Raw genomic sequence first — 15093 nt, 5'->3', positions numbered from 1 at the left:
TCTGTACCACAGGCTGATGCCAGTCTCATCTGCTAAAATGAGAAATGATGGTGACACACAGTCACTTCTGCCATCCTGACACAGAGGTTGTCATGTCCACAAAGAGGAAAGAGAAGCAAGTGTAGCAAAATCTCAATCCACAGCAGTTGCTTCAGCACATGGAACCAAAGCACCAAGGTTTCTGCTTTGCTCTACCCAATAACATACAGAGTATTTATGTTTATGAAAGATACATGATGTGCATGCAATGCTTAATGGAAGATAGATATTTTTCTCTAATTACTAATCTGGAGCAAAGCAGAAAACTATGGGAAATACTTTTAAGATACCGTCAAATGGGTGAGGTTCTTCTAAAGGTTTGGAGTGTTCTGTATGCATTGCTTAATTTCAACTAATTGCTAATTCTCATTACTAAGACACTACATGAGGACAACCATTAATAGATTATGACTCAACTGGACAATGGCAAGAAATACAAAATGGAAGCTGATTTTTATTCTTCCTTCTACACCACTAGGGGACACAGAAAAATAAATGAGATATGGTACACAAGCCTTCTTAGCAGATCCAGATTTGTATTTCTTATTTAAGAAAAAAGCAGTAGAATTTATAAGAACTGTAAAAGCAAAATTATATTGGTAATCAAACTAAATTTAATTAAATTAAGCTCTGGCTTTATAACTTTGTATGGTAGGTTAAGCAGAAGGCATTTATTAACCTAATATTAAAGAACAAAGTACAACCTCTGTATATGAATAACCATACCCAGGAATAACAATAACCATAAATATTTAGTTAAATTCAGCAGGAAAGTACAGATTTTAACAAGGTCAAAAGATCATTAGCTTAGTTCTTATCTCCACATTTATCACACTAACATTTATATTATAAATCAACAGCTGCAACCTAAAGCTGAAAACACGCCAGAAATATGCACAGGTTGTTTCAATATTTGCACATGGAGACTAGAACACAAATTAGCTGACACTCAATACTTAAAGCTTCCTCTCTGAAGTTGCAATATTTAAAGGTTAAAGATTAGACATGCTCCCTCTTGTGTTAAACCAAGAATACACGGAATACATGCTGTTTTCTCTGACATGATGGTTGCTTGGCCATCTGTTCCATTAAGCAAAACCTTTAACTTCGGCTACTGATGTCTGACAAACCTTCACCAATAATTCTCCAGCTTAAAGACAGAGACAGTCTGAGCACATAACCTGTAACCATGGAATATTTGTGTGACATTAAATTAGCTACTGTGTTATCTGAAAGGAACATTAAGGGATTAAATATAGAAAATCTGTTGCAAAAAAAAAAAAAAAAAAGAAAGGTTTTTTTGACAAATACATTTGTAATTTGGTAAATTACACAGAAAGTCACACTTTAGTCCCTATAAGCATCACAGGCCGAAGGAGTTAAAGTATGCCAAATTCAAGATGCTCAGTAACATCAATGATGTGCGATATTGAACAACAAATGTCCTTTTAAATATTAGTTCACTGAGTATTTAAGATCACAGGACTAACAACAAGAATTTACAATGCCACATAGTTACATTTGTAAATACAACAACAATTGAGCTAAGGTTTCAGTCCTCCACTTGACAAGCTCAGGTGAACCATTCCCTGCACAGAGCTTTCATAGAGTCAAAAATCCTCCTTCCACAAATCCTCTTGCAGAATCCGGCCCCAAGATCAAGTCCAGGCATGAATGTTAATCCCAGGTGTAACTAACACAACTGTTTTTACTAATATACTTTTTAAACAAAGGCTTTGCACCTGGTGTGGGCTTGGGAAATTATGTCTAGGCATACATTTGCTGATTACGGTTAGTACCAGACTGAATGCCAGGGCAGCTGAGAGTAAACACAAGTAAATAGTTTGCAGTCCCAAGCTGAAGAGAATCTAACACTCAACTACATGACTTCACACATTTTCTATTTACCATCAGCCCTTTGTGGTGGACAGAAAACATTCTCAATGCAACGGGGTCTACGCACATTGGAAATAGCTTTACCAAAAAGGAGAAAAACATAATTATCACTTATGATAAACATGTTTTTCACTTGTTAAATATGATTTGCTCTTTCAAATCATGAAAGTTAAATGCATTTTGTCTTCCTGGAAATATTTGTGTTTATTTTTCTACAGTCTTCTGCAGACCAGAAATAATATAACCACAAAGTTTAGAAAAGACGGCAAAACCCACCACGATTACTAATGGATACAGGTTTGGGGGCATCTTTAAAGCCTCAAACCAGAACAGCACGCTACCTGAAACATATCTGCTGACAACAGCAAGCACCTGCATCGAGAAACAACTTCCGCCACCGACTTCAACAACAGAAGAAAGCTCGTATCGCTGCCCGTACAGCTCCTGATCAGTACGTTTCCACTTTCTTACTCTTTTGCTGCAGACCTAATGGCTTCAAGGTCTGACAAAGCGCCTTCCACCCCACTCACCGAGGTGCTCACATCACAGGGACAAGCTTCGTGTAGGGTACAGTTGGATCTCAAGGCACTGCCCTCTACATATTATCAAGAAAGTAGCTTTTACATCAACAATCAGAGGATTAACACTCCAAGAACGGTTTTATTCCCTCTGACACACAAGTAGGGATAGTCTGCAGGATAAGGTGTCTTTTTTTTTTTATATACGGAAACATTCACACATGCTCAGTGGAGGAATTATTGCAGACCTCAACCAGTGTTTTCCACCTTACGGCCCACCAAGGCCCGGGGACCGCTCTCAGGGATTAACAGAGGTCAGCAAGGCGAGCAGGAGCCTTCCCAGTGCAGCGTTACACCGGCCGGAGAGAGACACAGCTCCCTCCAGACGCAGCTGGGAGCCCGCAAACCCAGACAACAACAAAAAAAAAAAAAACACCAAAAAAGGGGTAAAACCCCCAAAAGTTGAAAGCCGCTACTCTACACTCCGAGCACGGCTCCTCAGGGGCCGAACGACAGCCAACCCACCCCCCCCCCACTCCACTCCCCACCCCCTTTCCCCCGCGGGGAAGGCGAGACCGGCCCGGCTGCTGAGGGAGCTGCTCCCGCCCCGCTCACCGGGGAAACTTGGCGCCGGCCGGCCCGGCAGCCGCGGCCTCCCCTCCGCCCGCCGCCTCCCTCAGCGGGGAGGGCCGGCAGCTCCGCCGGGGGTGGGGTCGCGGGAGGGCAGCCCGACACCGGGGAGAGGGACCTGAGGGGAAGGGGACTCACGCTCTCTCCGCTATTTAAACCTCTTCCCGCCGCCTCCGCCTCACTGACTCTCACTCACTCTCTCCTCCCCACAGAACTTACTAGGGGCGGCCCCCTCCCCTCCCCGGCCGACATACACACAGCCACACGCCGGGCCGCTGCCCCGCCCGCCTTCCTCAGGCTCGTCATCCATTCGCTCAGCACTCTGCCCGTCAGTAGGGTGGCGCAACAGCGTTGGCTGGGAAGCCTGCCCATCAAAGCGCGCTCAGCACCGCCTCCTGCGGGCTCCGCCCCTCGTCCCGCCCCTCCCCTTCCCGGACACCTGAGGGGGGTGTTAAAACGGCCGTTTTAAGTCACTATCAAAATTTACTTTTAGGTCCCGCCTACTGAGCTCTACTGGAGATTCTGATTGGACAATGGGAAAGCCCTCTCTGTCGCGACTGGATGGGTGAATGTCCATCACGCCCAAAAATCCCGCCTATCTCGATGCCGTAATTCCTTTTGATTTGTCCGCGCATCCAGAAGGCCCCGCCCTCTTCTACACCGCTGTCCAATCAGGCGTGGCTTCTCAAGCTCTAAGGCGGTGTCAACGAGGACGAATGGAACGTGCAAGAGGTCGGCCTTGATTGGTTGGCGCCTCTCGCCCCGCTGTTGCTCTTCCGCCACCACAGTCCCGCGGAGCGTACCACGCCGCCGGGGCGATGGGGGGAGGAGAGAGGGCGGGCCGGGCCGTGGTGAGGAGCGAGCGCCGTTGGTTCGTCCCGCCTCCATTAGGGATGGGGCGGAGGAAGGCCCTTACCGCCCGTCATGCCGTGCGCGCCGTAGGTAGCTCCCTCCGCTCCGGGCTGGGGAGGGCGGGGGTAGGAGGAGGGAGGAGGTTGGTGCCTAATCCAAGATGGCGGTGCAGGAATCAGCTGCTCAGCTCTCAATGACTTTGAAGGTGCAGGAGTATCCCACTCTCAAGGTGGGTGCCGAGCCTCCCCTCTCCTCCTCCGGCGCGGAGGAGAGGGGTAACGCCGCCAGCGTCCCGCCGGAGGGGGCGATGAGGGCTCGGCCAGCCGGGTGCTCCCGGCCCCCCCTTTCCCTTCCCGCTCCCCGCCTCGGGAGCCCTTGGGGCCCCCGGGGGCTGCGGGGTTGGGGGCGGGGGAGGGGTTCCCACCACGGAGTTTCCCGCCCGGCTCCGTTTTCCTCCCCTTGACGTCTCGGCTGCTGCCTCCACGGCTTCTCCTGCTCCCCTCCCCCGCCGCCGAGGCTGAGGGACGTGCCTGGAATACGCGGCTCTCCCCGGGTGTCACCGTGCCCTGAGGTGGAGGGGGAGCCTCCCCCCGCCCCGGGGCCGCGCTAAGGACACAAAAAGGGTCGTTGAGAGGTAGAGGAGCTGGCCGAGGCGGGGAGAGGGGAAGCCGGGTCCTTGTAGCAAGGCGAAGCTGGGGTCGTAGGGGTGATGTGAGGCGGGGGGGGGGGGGAGAGGGCTCGGACGGGGTCAGGATGGGGGGAGAGGGTGTAGGGGCGTGTGAATGATGGCTCGGGAGACCGGGGGTTGCTTTAAATGCTCATCCCGGATGATTAGCCGAATCTACGTGGCGTTGTTAGGAGACGTGTTAAAGGGAGGGAGTGGAGGTGGGAGTAGAATATGGATCCCTGGCTTCTTGGTTCCCCGAAGATGGAGATGAGCTTAAAATATAAAAAGGGACAAACATACTGGGAAAGGCTGGAGGCCTGTGGAGACGAATAAGCCAAATACTTACGGTTTGGTAAAAGCATGGAGTGTTGGTTAAGGAACTGAGTCTGTCGGAAGGATGGTGGTTTCCCAAGGCTGCATAGCTGGTCTTTGGCTTTAACTAGGTATTGTAAAGCAAATGAAGGACTCGGTGCTGAGCGTTAAGGTCATCGCCTCTCAGAATTGTTGAACTGGAAGGATGATGCTCATAGGAATCAATGGAAACCTTTGTTTGAAGTCTCGTGTGATACGTACAGTAGGTCTGCCACATTAATAGCAATAACGGTGGGAGGGAGCTGGGAGAAGGATCTTTATTGCGAAATGCTTATTTAAACGTCTCTCGTGTCGGTGTATCAACATTTTTCATCTATAGAAGGTGTTTATGCAAATAAAACTTTGTTGTGCTGAGATCATGCTGCGCTTTCGCACACTGAGTGCTGTGTGCTCTTCGCAGTGTTTGTTTTGCAGGCTTTCTGGCCATGTTCTTCTTGTGCATGTCCTCCTTGTCTGCTCTCCTAGCTTCATTCTACTTAGTTGCAAGAAGCAGAAGGACAAAGTTTTCATTTCCATTTTACATAAGAAGGCTTCTTTCTGTCATCATGAAGTACTTTAAAGCTGACAGCATCAGGCTTAAATTTCAAAATAGCTGTAAAGAGCACTCTAGCACATTCCACAGCCAGAACAATGTGAAGGCATTTAAAGTTAAGAAGATCATTTTAAGACTGCATTTTAGATATATTCCAGTTGTTATCACAGTTTTGCTTGTTACATTCCTGAAAAATTACTGGCAGTGAGGATCAGTGAGTTCTTGTTTTGCTGCTTATGACTTAAGATGAATTGTCAAGATGCCAGCCATTTAAAAGGTAGAGAATATTTTGGACTAATTCTTTTATTTCCACAAGCATTCTTTTTCCCCTGAAAAATCTTAACACAAATATACATAAGAGAATGGAATGTTGTTTGTAAAGTTGGGAAGCTAAATAGTAAAAGGATGAGACACCCTTGCACAAAAACTCTTAGTGTCCTAGCAAAGGTGATGTTTATTGATTCTTCCCAGCACCCATTCAACTTCTGGGTTGTTCTTGTAATCTTTAATAGCATTTTTCATTGTTTATAAAACCTGCTAGAACAGTGTCTGCTCAGATCTTTTTATTATAGCCTCTTAAATGTTCTTAGCTGTGAGTCATATATCAAAACATTTTAATGGCGGAGGTGAAAAAGCAGCAGGGAGAAATGAACATTAAGGCTGAAGTCTACTAAAGTAAGTTGATATCAAATGCCATTTTGTTCATTTGGAGGCAGATGCCTACAAGTTTCTGTGGCACTGAGCCTCTGTAAATTTTTATTTCCAGTTATTTCAAACACTGTCTGAAATGAATGTATATCACTTTCATTCTTTTAATTTTGTCCACCAACAGAGTAGCTCAGATATTTCTCTTGGAGCTTTGGGCACCGGTCAGTTTCCCTGATGTGAGTGAAATATAAATACAAGTCTACCATCTTTTGTATCCTTCCTGTTTCCTCTCTCTAGCTTCCTCATGCCAACATCACTAGATAATAGTTGTGTAATAGCTCTACGTTTACAGTATGTTCCACAGAGTGCCTTTCGTCTGAAAGAGTGCTTAAAACTGCAAAGGAAAATCCCTTTTCCATAGCTGCATTGTGGTTGCTGCAGGAATGGAAATGCTTCAGCCATTCTTCAACAGTTCAGCTCAGGGAGGTAAATAGACTTCAGCTGAATCTAGGGAAGCTATTTAACTGTATGAAATAATACTTGAGTATTCCCCCTCACTCCAATCCTTTCTCCCTTCTCAAGGACAAGAAGGTTGCCAGCTATTCTTCCTTCAAAGTGCTGTGGAATCTTTTTCTTTTCTTTTTTTTTTTCTTTTTTTTTCTTAAAAAAAAAAAAGCCTATTGATAGAAAATTATGCTGGTCTCATCTGAGGGTATGTAACATGAAAGCTGGCAATTTAAAAAACGAATGAATGCGAACATTGTTATTGGAGTTCTTTGCTGAAACGCTAATAAACAAGCGATGACAGGAAGCTAGATAATTCATCCATATCTTTGGAAGTGTGAATAATTATTAACCTGAACTAGCAAACTATATGGAGTAAGATCCCAAAACAGAAAGATGGAAGAGCTGAAAGCAGGGATGATCTCTTATGAAAATATTCTTATCTGAGCTGCTTGCATTGGGCAAGAATTTAGGGTCAGCTGGGCTGCAACTGCTTTAAAAGACAGCTGATGAAGTGAGAGCTGCTGAAGCACACAATAATTGAGCACCTTCTCAGAGCTGCTGTTTGGCTTCTTGTATTGTCAGCTGTGGCAGGCAAGGGAAATACTGGCAACAGATTTAATAATGCACTGATTTCTCATGGAAATACCATGTTTACCTGATTGCTAAAGAGGGGAACAAATAGGAGAACAGGATTTGTTGAAGTCCTGAGTCCACAGAAAACACAATAGCCGAGGTTAGAAAGGGAAGGAGTCCCTTGGAGGCAGTCTAGGCCAGTAGCCTCCCCTCCAAGAAGGGTCAGCTAGAGCAGGTTGCTCAGGGCCATATCCAGACTGTTCTTGATTATCGCCAAGATAGAAATTCCAGCCCCTCTAGGCAAACCTGCTCCAATGTTTGATTGCTGTTATGGTATTTTAAAAAAATCTTTTGTTTACATGGAATTTTCTGTATTTCAATTTGTACTCATTGCCTGCTGTTCTTTTACTGGGTACCACTGAGAGCAGTCTGGCTCCATCTTTGTTACTTCTCCCATCGCATATCTATGCACATTGATAATACTTCCCCCAAGCCTTTTCTTCTCAAGGTTAAACAGTTCCAGCTCTCTCAGCCTCTCTCTTATGTCAGATGCTCCAAACTGTTAGTAATTTCTGGGATCTTCTGCGGTACTCACTGCAGTATGTCCATGTATGAAAGATGGGGAAGAGACTCTTCAGTAGAGCTTGTTGTGACAGGGCAAGGGGTAATGGTTTCAAAATAGAGACAGGTAGATTCAAATTAGATATTAGGAAAAAATTTCTTACACTGAGGGTGATGAAACACTGAAACGGGTTCCCCAGAGAGGTGGTGGATGTCCCATCCCTAGAAACATTCAAGGGTAGGTTGGATGGGGCTCTGAGCAACCTGATCTGGTTGGAGTCGTCCCTGCTCCTTGCAGGGGGTTTGGACTGGATGGCCTTCAAAGGTCCCTTCCAACCCTAACCATTCTGTGATTCTATATCACTCGTGTACTGGAGGCCCAGAATGGGACACAGCACTTCGGGTGGGTCGAACTCATGCTGAATAGAGGAGAAGGATCCTGTTCCTTGACCTCCTGGCAATGCTTTTCCTAACTCAGCCCAGGGTGCTGTTCACCACCCTTGCTGCGAGGGCACATTGCTGTCTCATGGGCAACTTGTCCACCAGGACCCCCAGTTCTGTTCTGCAGAGCTGCTTTCCAAGCTGTTGGTCACCAGCATGTACTGGTGCTTGTGGTTGTTCCTTCCCAAGTGTAGGACTTGGCATTTCCCGTTGTTGAATTTTATGAGGTTCTTGTTTGCCCTTTTCTCCAGCCTGTTGAGGTCCCTGTGAATGGCAACGCAACCATCTGGCGTATTAACAACTCCTTCCAGTTTTGTGTGATCTGTAAACTTTGGAGGTGCACTCTGACCCATGATCTAGGTTACGAATGCAGATGTCAAACAGTTCAGGTCAACTTCTTTTCCCACTGAAGCAGAAAAGGTGCAAGATTCATTTTTTCTTTGCATAATTGGTTGCACTGCTTTATTTTTGACCCTGTTTATAAGCTTCACTATAAGTTGTTGGTTTTGAATATAGCTCTGTCCTCTCACATTATGAGCCACAGAGTACTTTTGTCAAAACTTTGAACGTAAAAGTTGTTCGGTGAAAGTGATTCAGGCAGAAGTTAGGAAAGACAGAAGTAAAGGAACTTATAACATCAAATGTACTGTCAGTACATCAGTGTACGAAAAATATATCTATATATGGCACTTCTAGATCGTTACCTGATTTGTGAAGTGCTCTTCAAGTAGTAGGTTGACACAATAAGCTAAACAGTCAGCTCTGTACTAAGTGTGAATGCTTGTATCTTACACTGAATCTGTTTTCGAACTGGGTGCCCTGACTCACCGAGCGTGCATTGAAGGTCCATACCGAGCATTTGTGTGTTGCTGAATAATGAGCTTCCTGTTCCGACACATCATGCGTGCACGTCAGCAAACAAGCATGACACCTTTTGTACTGCTGCTGTGCTTCTGCACTGGGCTCTGTGGGCCACTGTGTTTTAAGAAAAACTGATACTGTGGGACTTTGGAAGAAGTTCTACATTGGAAAGCATCTAAAGTAAGAGCTGGCTCCTGTGGGAGTTGATCTCTCTTCCACCCCTTCCCACTCACTATAAAACACATTTTAAAGTGATTAACAAAGGAAGAAAATACAATAAAATGCAATAAGTAACAGTGAGGCCATGAGCTAGAGATGTTGCTTGATTATTGGTACTCCATTGTGCCTGTAGGAAAATATGTCAAGAAAAATACTCTCAAACATTGTACAGAAGACCTCCTGATAGTATCTTTGAAGTGAATACTTACCTGATGTTGCAATTCACAGTTGCAGCATACTTGATTTGTAGTGTTTTCACAGGACAGTGCCCTGTAATCTCGTGAGTTTGATTTGTGTAAATTTTCTCATCTGGAAAGAGTATGTCTGTATGGTAGCTAACATGTTAGGGTCTTTAAATGTTGACATAAAGCCAGAATATCTGTGAAATCTTTGATTCTTTGCACGGTGAATGTTTTTCAGGAGCTGTGAAACAGGAGTAAAGATGACCTTCAAACATTTGCTATATATCGTGGGCCATGTCAAAAGCATGGCCAGCAGGTCAAGGGAGGTGATTCTGCCCCTCTGCTCCACTCTGCCCTGGTGAGACCCCACCTGCACTATTGCATCCAGCTTAAGCCCGCAACACAAGATGGACATGAACCTGTTGGAGCAAGTCTAGAGGAGGCCACAAAGATGATCAGAGGGCTGGAGCACCTCTCGTATGAGGACAGGCTGAGAGAGTTGGGGCTGTTCAGCCTGGAGAAGAGAAGGCTCCAGGGAGACCTTAGAGCGGCCTTCTGGCCCTTAAAGGGTGCTTATAAGAAATGTGGGGATAGACTTTTTAGCAGGGCCTGTTGTGATAGGACAAAGGGTAATGGCTTTAAACTAAAAGAAGGTGGATTCAGATTGGACATAAGAAATTATTTACAATGAAATGCTGGACCAGGTTGCCCAGAGAGGTGGTAGATGCCTCATCCCTGGAAACATTCAAGGCCAGGTTGGACGGGGCTCTGAGCAACCTGACCTGGTTGGAGATGTCCCTGCTCCTTGCAGGGGGGTGGACTGGGTGGCCTTCAAAGGTCCCTTCCAACCCAAACTGTTCCATTATCGTAATAGGAGAAAAATGCTTCACAGCTTGGTGTGATAGGAGTGGAGCTCTCATTGGATGTTGTGGACCACTTGGTGTAAATTTTTTTTATCTTTCTAAATGTCTTCCCATGATCTTTCAGTTCAGGAGTTCCAATATTAATCAGCGGAATAGTGCACCTCTTGGGCCTGCAGGTGTAGGGAAATACTGTTTGGCAAATGGGTATTTGCTATACGGGCATGCTGGAAAATCCATCAGTCCTTGTAAACTTCAGAAACTGCCTTCACTGTACGCTTGGCCTCCCATAGCTTAGACCCTGAAGCTACACTGTATAGGGAGCGTTTGCTAATCCAGAATGTGAAATATGCTATATTACTTGATTACTTTATTGTTTATTTAAATAAAGCAAGTTTTTGTTAGGATATCTTTATTATGATAGCCAGTAATTTAACTGCTTCACAACCTACTGTTGATTCACCTCTGCTGTTTTTGAGTGCTTTGTGGATTACCTTGAGCTGTGAACTAGCGAGAACTAAGTAAAACAGATAATATATTGAGTAGAAGTTCAGTCATTTGTATCTTGTGATGTAGATCTGCTGAATCTATCATCCTTAATTATTAATCTTAAGAGAAATGCTGTCACTTCAGCTGGAATAGGTTATTTTGGGAGTGATCTGACTGGAAATGGGATCTCTAGCCTAAAGACTCAAACCAGTATCATAGTGTTTGGGCTGTGCAAACACAGGAGGGTGATGATGATGACCTCTTTCATTTAAAGAGGTGATAATGTGATTAAAATGAACAAATATTTCGAAAAGAAGAAAGGATCAAAACACATGAAGGGACTTGCTCAGGACACAAACCTGCTGTGTGACCTTAGCTTAGCAACTCGACGACTTCTTTGGACAGGGAGGAATCCTTAGTTTTTTGTTAGTACTCAGTTTTTTTTCTACTAAAAGGAGAAAAAGTGAATGAATGTCTTTTGAGTCTAAGATGGCAGCTATAAACAAATGTAGTGAAAATGACTGGTCTCTAGTGTCCCCAGTGTGGCTCTAGACAGGACTGTAAAATGGCTGTCAATTTGCTTACATAAGGATGCAAGACAGTTTTATATAACTGTAAAATGTCTTTCTAAAGCACTTGATTTTGTTGTTGGAAGCCTTATTGAAAAGTTCATAATGTATTCAGTAATAAGTTACTAGCAGTTTGTGTAAAAGGATAATATTTTGAAGGATTATAGTTGCTTCTGTTGAGTAAGTATGTATGTAGCAGATGGATAGTCCAAGAATTTTTGCTACTAATTCTCTCCTGCGTTGAAGTATCAGCTTTGAATATTGTAATATTTCTAGACACAGCTGCTCTAGAATATGCAGTACTGTCTTCCTGAGTTGTAAAACTGACAGGTTTTTGTCTAAGGAACACTACTTGGCTTTACACTTTAAACACACTGAAACTGTTCTTTTTAAAAAGAAATTAAAAAAAAAAAAACATTCCAAATGATTGCAACTGTATTTAGACTTAGAAAGTTACCTTGGTCTGTATCTCTTCAAGAGTCTATATGAATGCTTGTACCTAATTAAACTTAAACCTAGACTTTTATTCTAAGGTTCTCATTCCTGAAATAGACTACTTCTCCTTTCTTTTAACTTTCTTTTCCTTTTCTGATTTTGCTTAGAACAAGGAAAAAATATTACTACTTGAAGAGACTGATAAGAGCTACACATCAGAAAGATTCATTCTGTGAATAAGTGGTGATATAATTTACATTTTGGATGAGTTCAGTAACAAATAATGATGCTGACTCAGTTCAGAGTGAGAGGAAGAAATAAAGTGTATAAAAACGGAGTTTCAGTAATTCTGCATGGAAATGCGTAATTGTTATGGGCTTCAGGGAAAATTTGTAATAGTTTATTGTACCCTGCCTCATTTTTCAAATGGCATCATCATGTGTAATAGATGTCCTGCTTTTCTGTTTTGTTGAAGGTGAGCATGGTGGTCTAATTTAATCTCAAGGAAACAGCTTAATGCTCAAAGGTGTTTCTTGCTAGGTTTACCTTTTCTCTTGACACTGCTTTTTAAAACTAATTAGGAGATGCTTAATTTTTCTTCCATACTTCCTCTTTCCTCTTGCATGAAGTAGTGCTAAGTTGTCTTTGCTTCTGTTTTTTTGAAACACAGTTTCATCACTGCACTTCTCACTTTCTTTTCCCTACTTATCTGTGAATAGGCTTTATTTCATATAAGGGTACAATATATGGCATTTGAAAAAGCTTATTTATACCTCAGAAAGTCTTCAACTGAATTATCTTGGAGACCTGTAGATTCATATAAATCTCTGGTGCTTTTCAGGTGTTATAAGCTAACAGAATTGAGGAGAGGAAGCACATCACTTTTCTGACCCTTGAAAGGAGAGCATAGTTCTGTAATGATTCCCCCCACCTAATCTGGTAGGACTCTTATTTTATTTTTCTTGAAACTTTTTTTTTCTTCCCACTATACCTGAAAAGATTTTTTTTTAAAATCCATTTCAAATTCCCTCCTGCCCATGATTCAGTTTATTTGAAAAGATACGCAATGGAGGTATTTGTGTTTTTTTTTTTTTAAGGAAATCTGCACTTTGTGGCAAGCAGGTGCTTTCGGCTATGAGACTGTAATGTTGCAGAAGGATTATTCACACAGACATCAGAAAAGTCAGGATGTGTAGTTAAAAGTTCCCTGCATGTGAGTTGGTACTGCTGTCAAGCTAGACCTGATTAACTTCTTTCTCCCAAATACAGCAGGAAATCAGATGTTCTCTTACAGAATTGCAAAGCCACGTAAAAGATGCCCGTTCCTGGTGTCTGTACTGTTTTCTGTGAAAATCAGTTTTTAGAAAACAAACCTTTGAAAATTCCTCTTAACAGGCTGGGGAATGATTAATGGTCTTACTTTGACCACCAAATGATTCTTCCTTTAACTGAGTTGACTTTTTTGAAGTATCAATCCTACTCTATAATTTCCAACATTCAAACGATAGTTATAGAAATAGAAACCAAAAACCAGTTTGTTTCTGCTACATCTGAACTATTTTCCTATATGCAGTCACTGTAGGGTAGAAACTATTTCTGTTAAATGTTGCGGTCTGAAAGAGATTGTTTGGGTTTTAGTTTCTTTTTTTTTTTTTTTTTTTTTTTTAATTCTTTAGGCTTGATTCTGCATAAGTGAAGAAGGAATCTAACCTATGTTGTAGAATGTGACCAGATCAGTTATCAAACTGATGTGCTAAAGGCTAAAGATGTGTGGGAGGATAAAGGCTTAAATTTTTCACAAAACTTGAATTGTGAAAGAAACACACGGTTAGGAAGACTTGTGGGCAGCATCGAGCTGGTATTTGAAGTTTCACACAGTAGGTGTTACATGTCGGCCTGACATCCTACATTTCTGAAGGAGCAGAAATTCAGGATGTAACATTTTTTGTAAATAAGCTTATTTGGCTTAGAGAAAATCTTTCTCCTGTGGTCAGTCCTTCCCTTGATTTCTCTGGAAATTCTGTGATAAATGCTGATAAACATTTTTGTCCTGAAGTAATCTGAGGATCTTTTTCGATAGGTGTGGAAGACAAAGTAGAAGACTTTGTTTCAGTCCTTCTACCTTAAGTAAAATTTTACTGAGATTATTAATACATGTAATTGATTTTTCCTTTCCCACCAATGGCTAATTGATGCAAAAATACTATCCTGACTAATCAAAGATGGAATAATGTACATCAGTTGGTGTGACTTTTAAAAAGGAAAGTCATGCTATGCAAAGATAGTGGACTTCCATGTTTAAAAAAAAAAAAAAATAGATGATGGTGGATTTGGTTGATAGTTTATTCTTATTACTGAATGTTTTTTGGAAATATCCTTTACCAGGAACTCTTGAAAGAAAGAAGACGGAAGTCCTTGTGTGGATAGGTAACTGGGCAAGACAAGGAACAAACGGCAAGATTTAGAAGCCAACTTCTGTAATGGAAGAAGGTTAACGTTAGGGTTCTGCTGGCATCTCTGCCATTACTGCTGATATTCAACTGTTAAAACAGCCTGGAAGAGAGAGTGAGTGCTGAGATGATCCAGTTTCCTTGATGATACTACAGACAATCGAGGTGTTACAGATACAACCCAAGTGTGTGAAGCGTTAGAGAAGAATAATGAGAGACTGAATGGCTCTCAAAATAGTAGATTAAATGCAATATAGACAAGTGTAGTGTGGTACAGTTTTTAGGTATGGTGGAAAGAAAAACAATCGTAATCTTATATACACAATAACCAACTTGGAAATTGTCATCATTCCTCAGTGGGATCTTGAGGTAATAGTGAACGTTATCTGGGAATGATCAGGCTAATGTTAACAAACTTAGAGCAAAAGTGTTGGGAAAGATAAGAATGGAGAACCTCATCATGTAGCAATGAAAATCCATGGTTTCTTCTCTCAAGAGTAACTCATACTACTTATTTGCTCTCTTCCCTGAAAAATTGAAAAATGTCTACGCCAGGGCAAGAAGAATTAGAGACGTGGAAGGGCTTTCTACAAAGAATGGTTTAGAAAGAGCCTCTTCAATCTCAAGAGACGTAAGAGGCATAGAAGAGAGTGAATGTTCCCTTTTTTTTTTTTTTTTTTTTTTTTTTTTTTTCCTGAAACAAGAACAGAAGAGTTTCAAGTAAGGTTAGCAGTTGATAAGTCAAAATCAAGGGGTGTTTCTTAAGACACTTCACATCCTCATGCATTGTCT

At 42.6% G+C, this 15093-nt stretch overlaps 1 protein-coding gene across 5 annotated transcripts in view; it reads left to right on the top strand.

The window, feature by feature from the left end:
* Positions 1–3905: 3905 nt before the first annotated feature.
* MAEA (macrophage erythroblast attacher, E3 ubiquitin ligase) overlaps positions 3906–15093 on the top strand; it is a 51455-nt gene continuing 40267 nt past the window's right edge. For 2 of the 5 annotated variants that reach the window (XM_086747331.1, XM_086747329.1), the window contains exon 1: positions 4031–4164. In XM_086747331.1, the coding sequence (XP_086603457.1) occupies positions 4096–4164 (69 nt within the window). In that variant the 5' untranslated portion in view covers positions 4031–4095. The other 3 variants (XM_086747332.1, XM_086747328.1, XM_086747330.1) reach the window with 3 other exon arrangements.

The sequence above is a fragment of the Chlamydotis macqueenii genome, chromosome 4 (genome assembly GCF_036417535.1).
Source record: "Chlamydotis macqueenii isolate bChlMac1 chromosome 4, bChlMac1.mat, whole genome shotgun sequence".
Taxonomy (NCBI): Eukaryota; Metazoa; Chordata; class Aves; order Otidiformes; family Otididae; genus Chlamydotis; species Chlamydotis macqueenii.
This window is presented reverse-complemented; position numbering and strand designations above follow the sequence as displayed.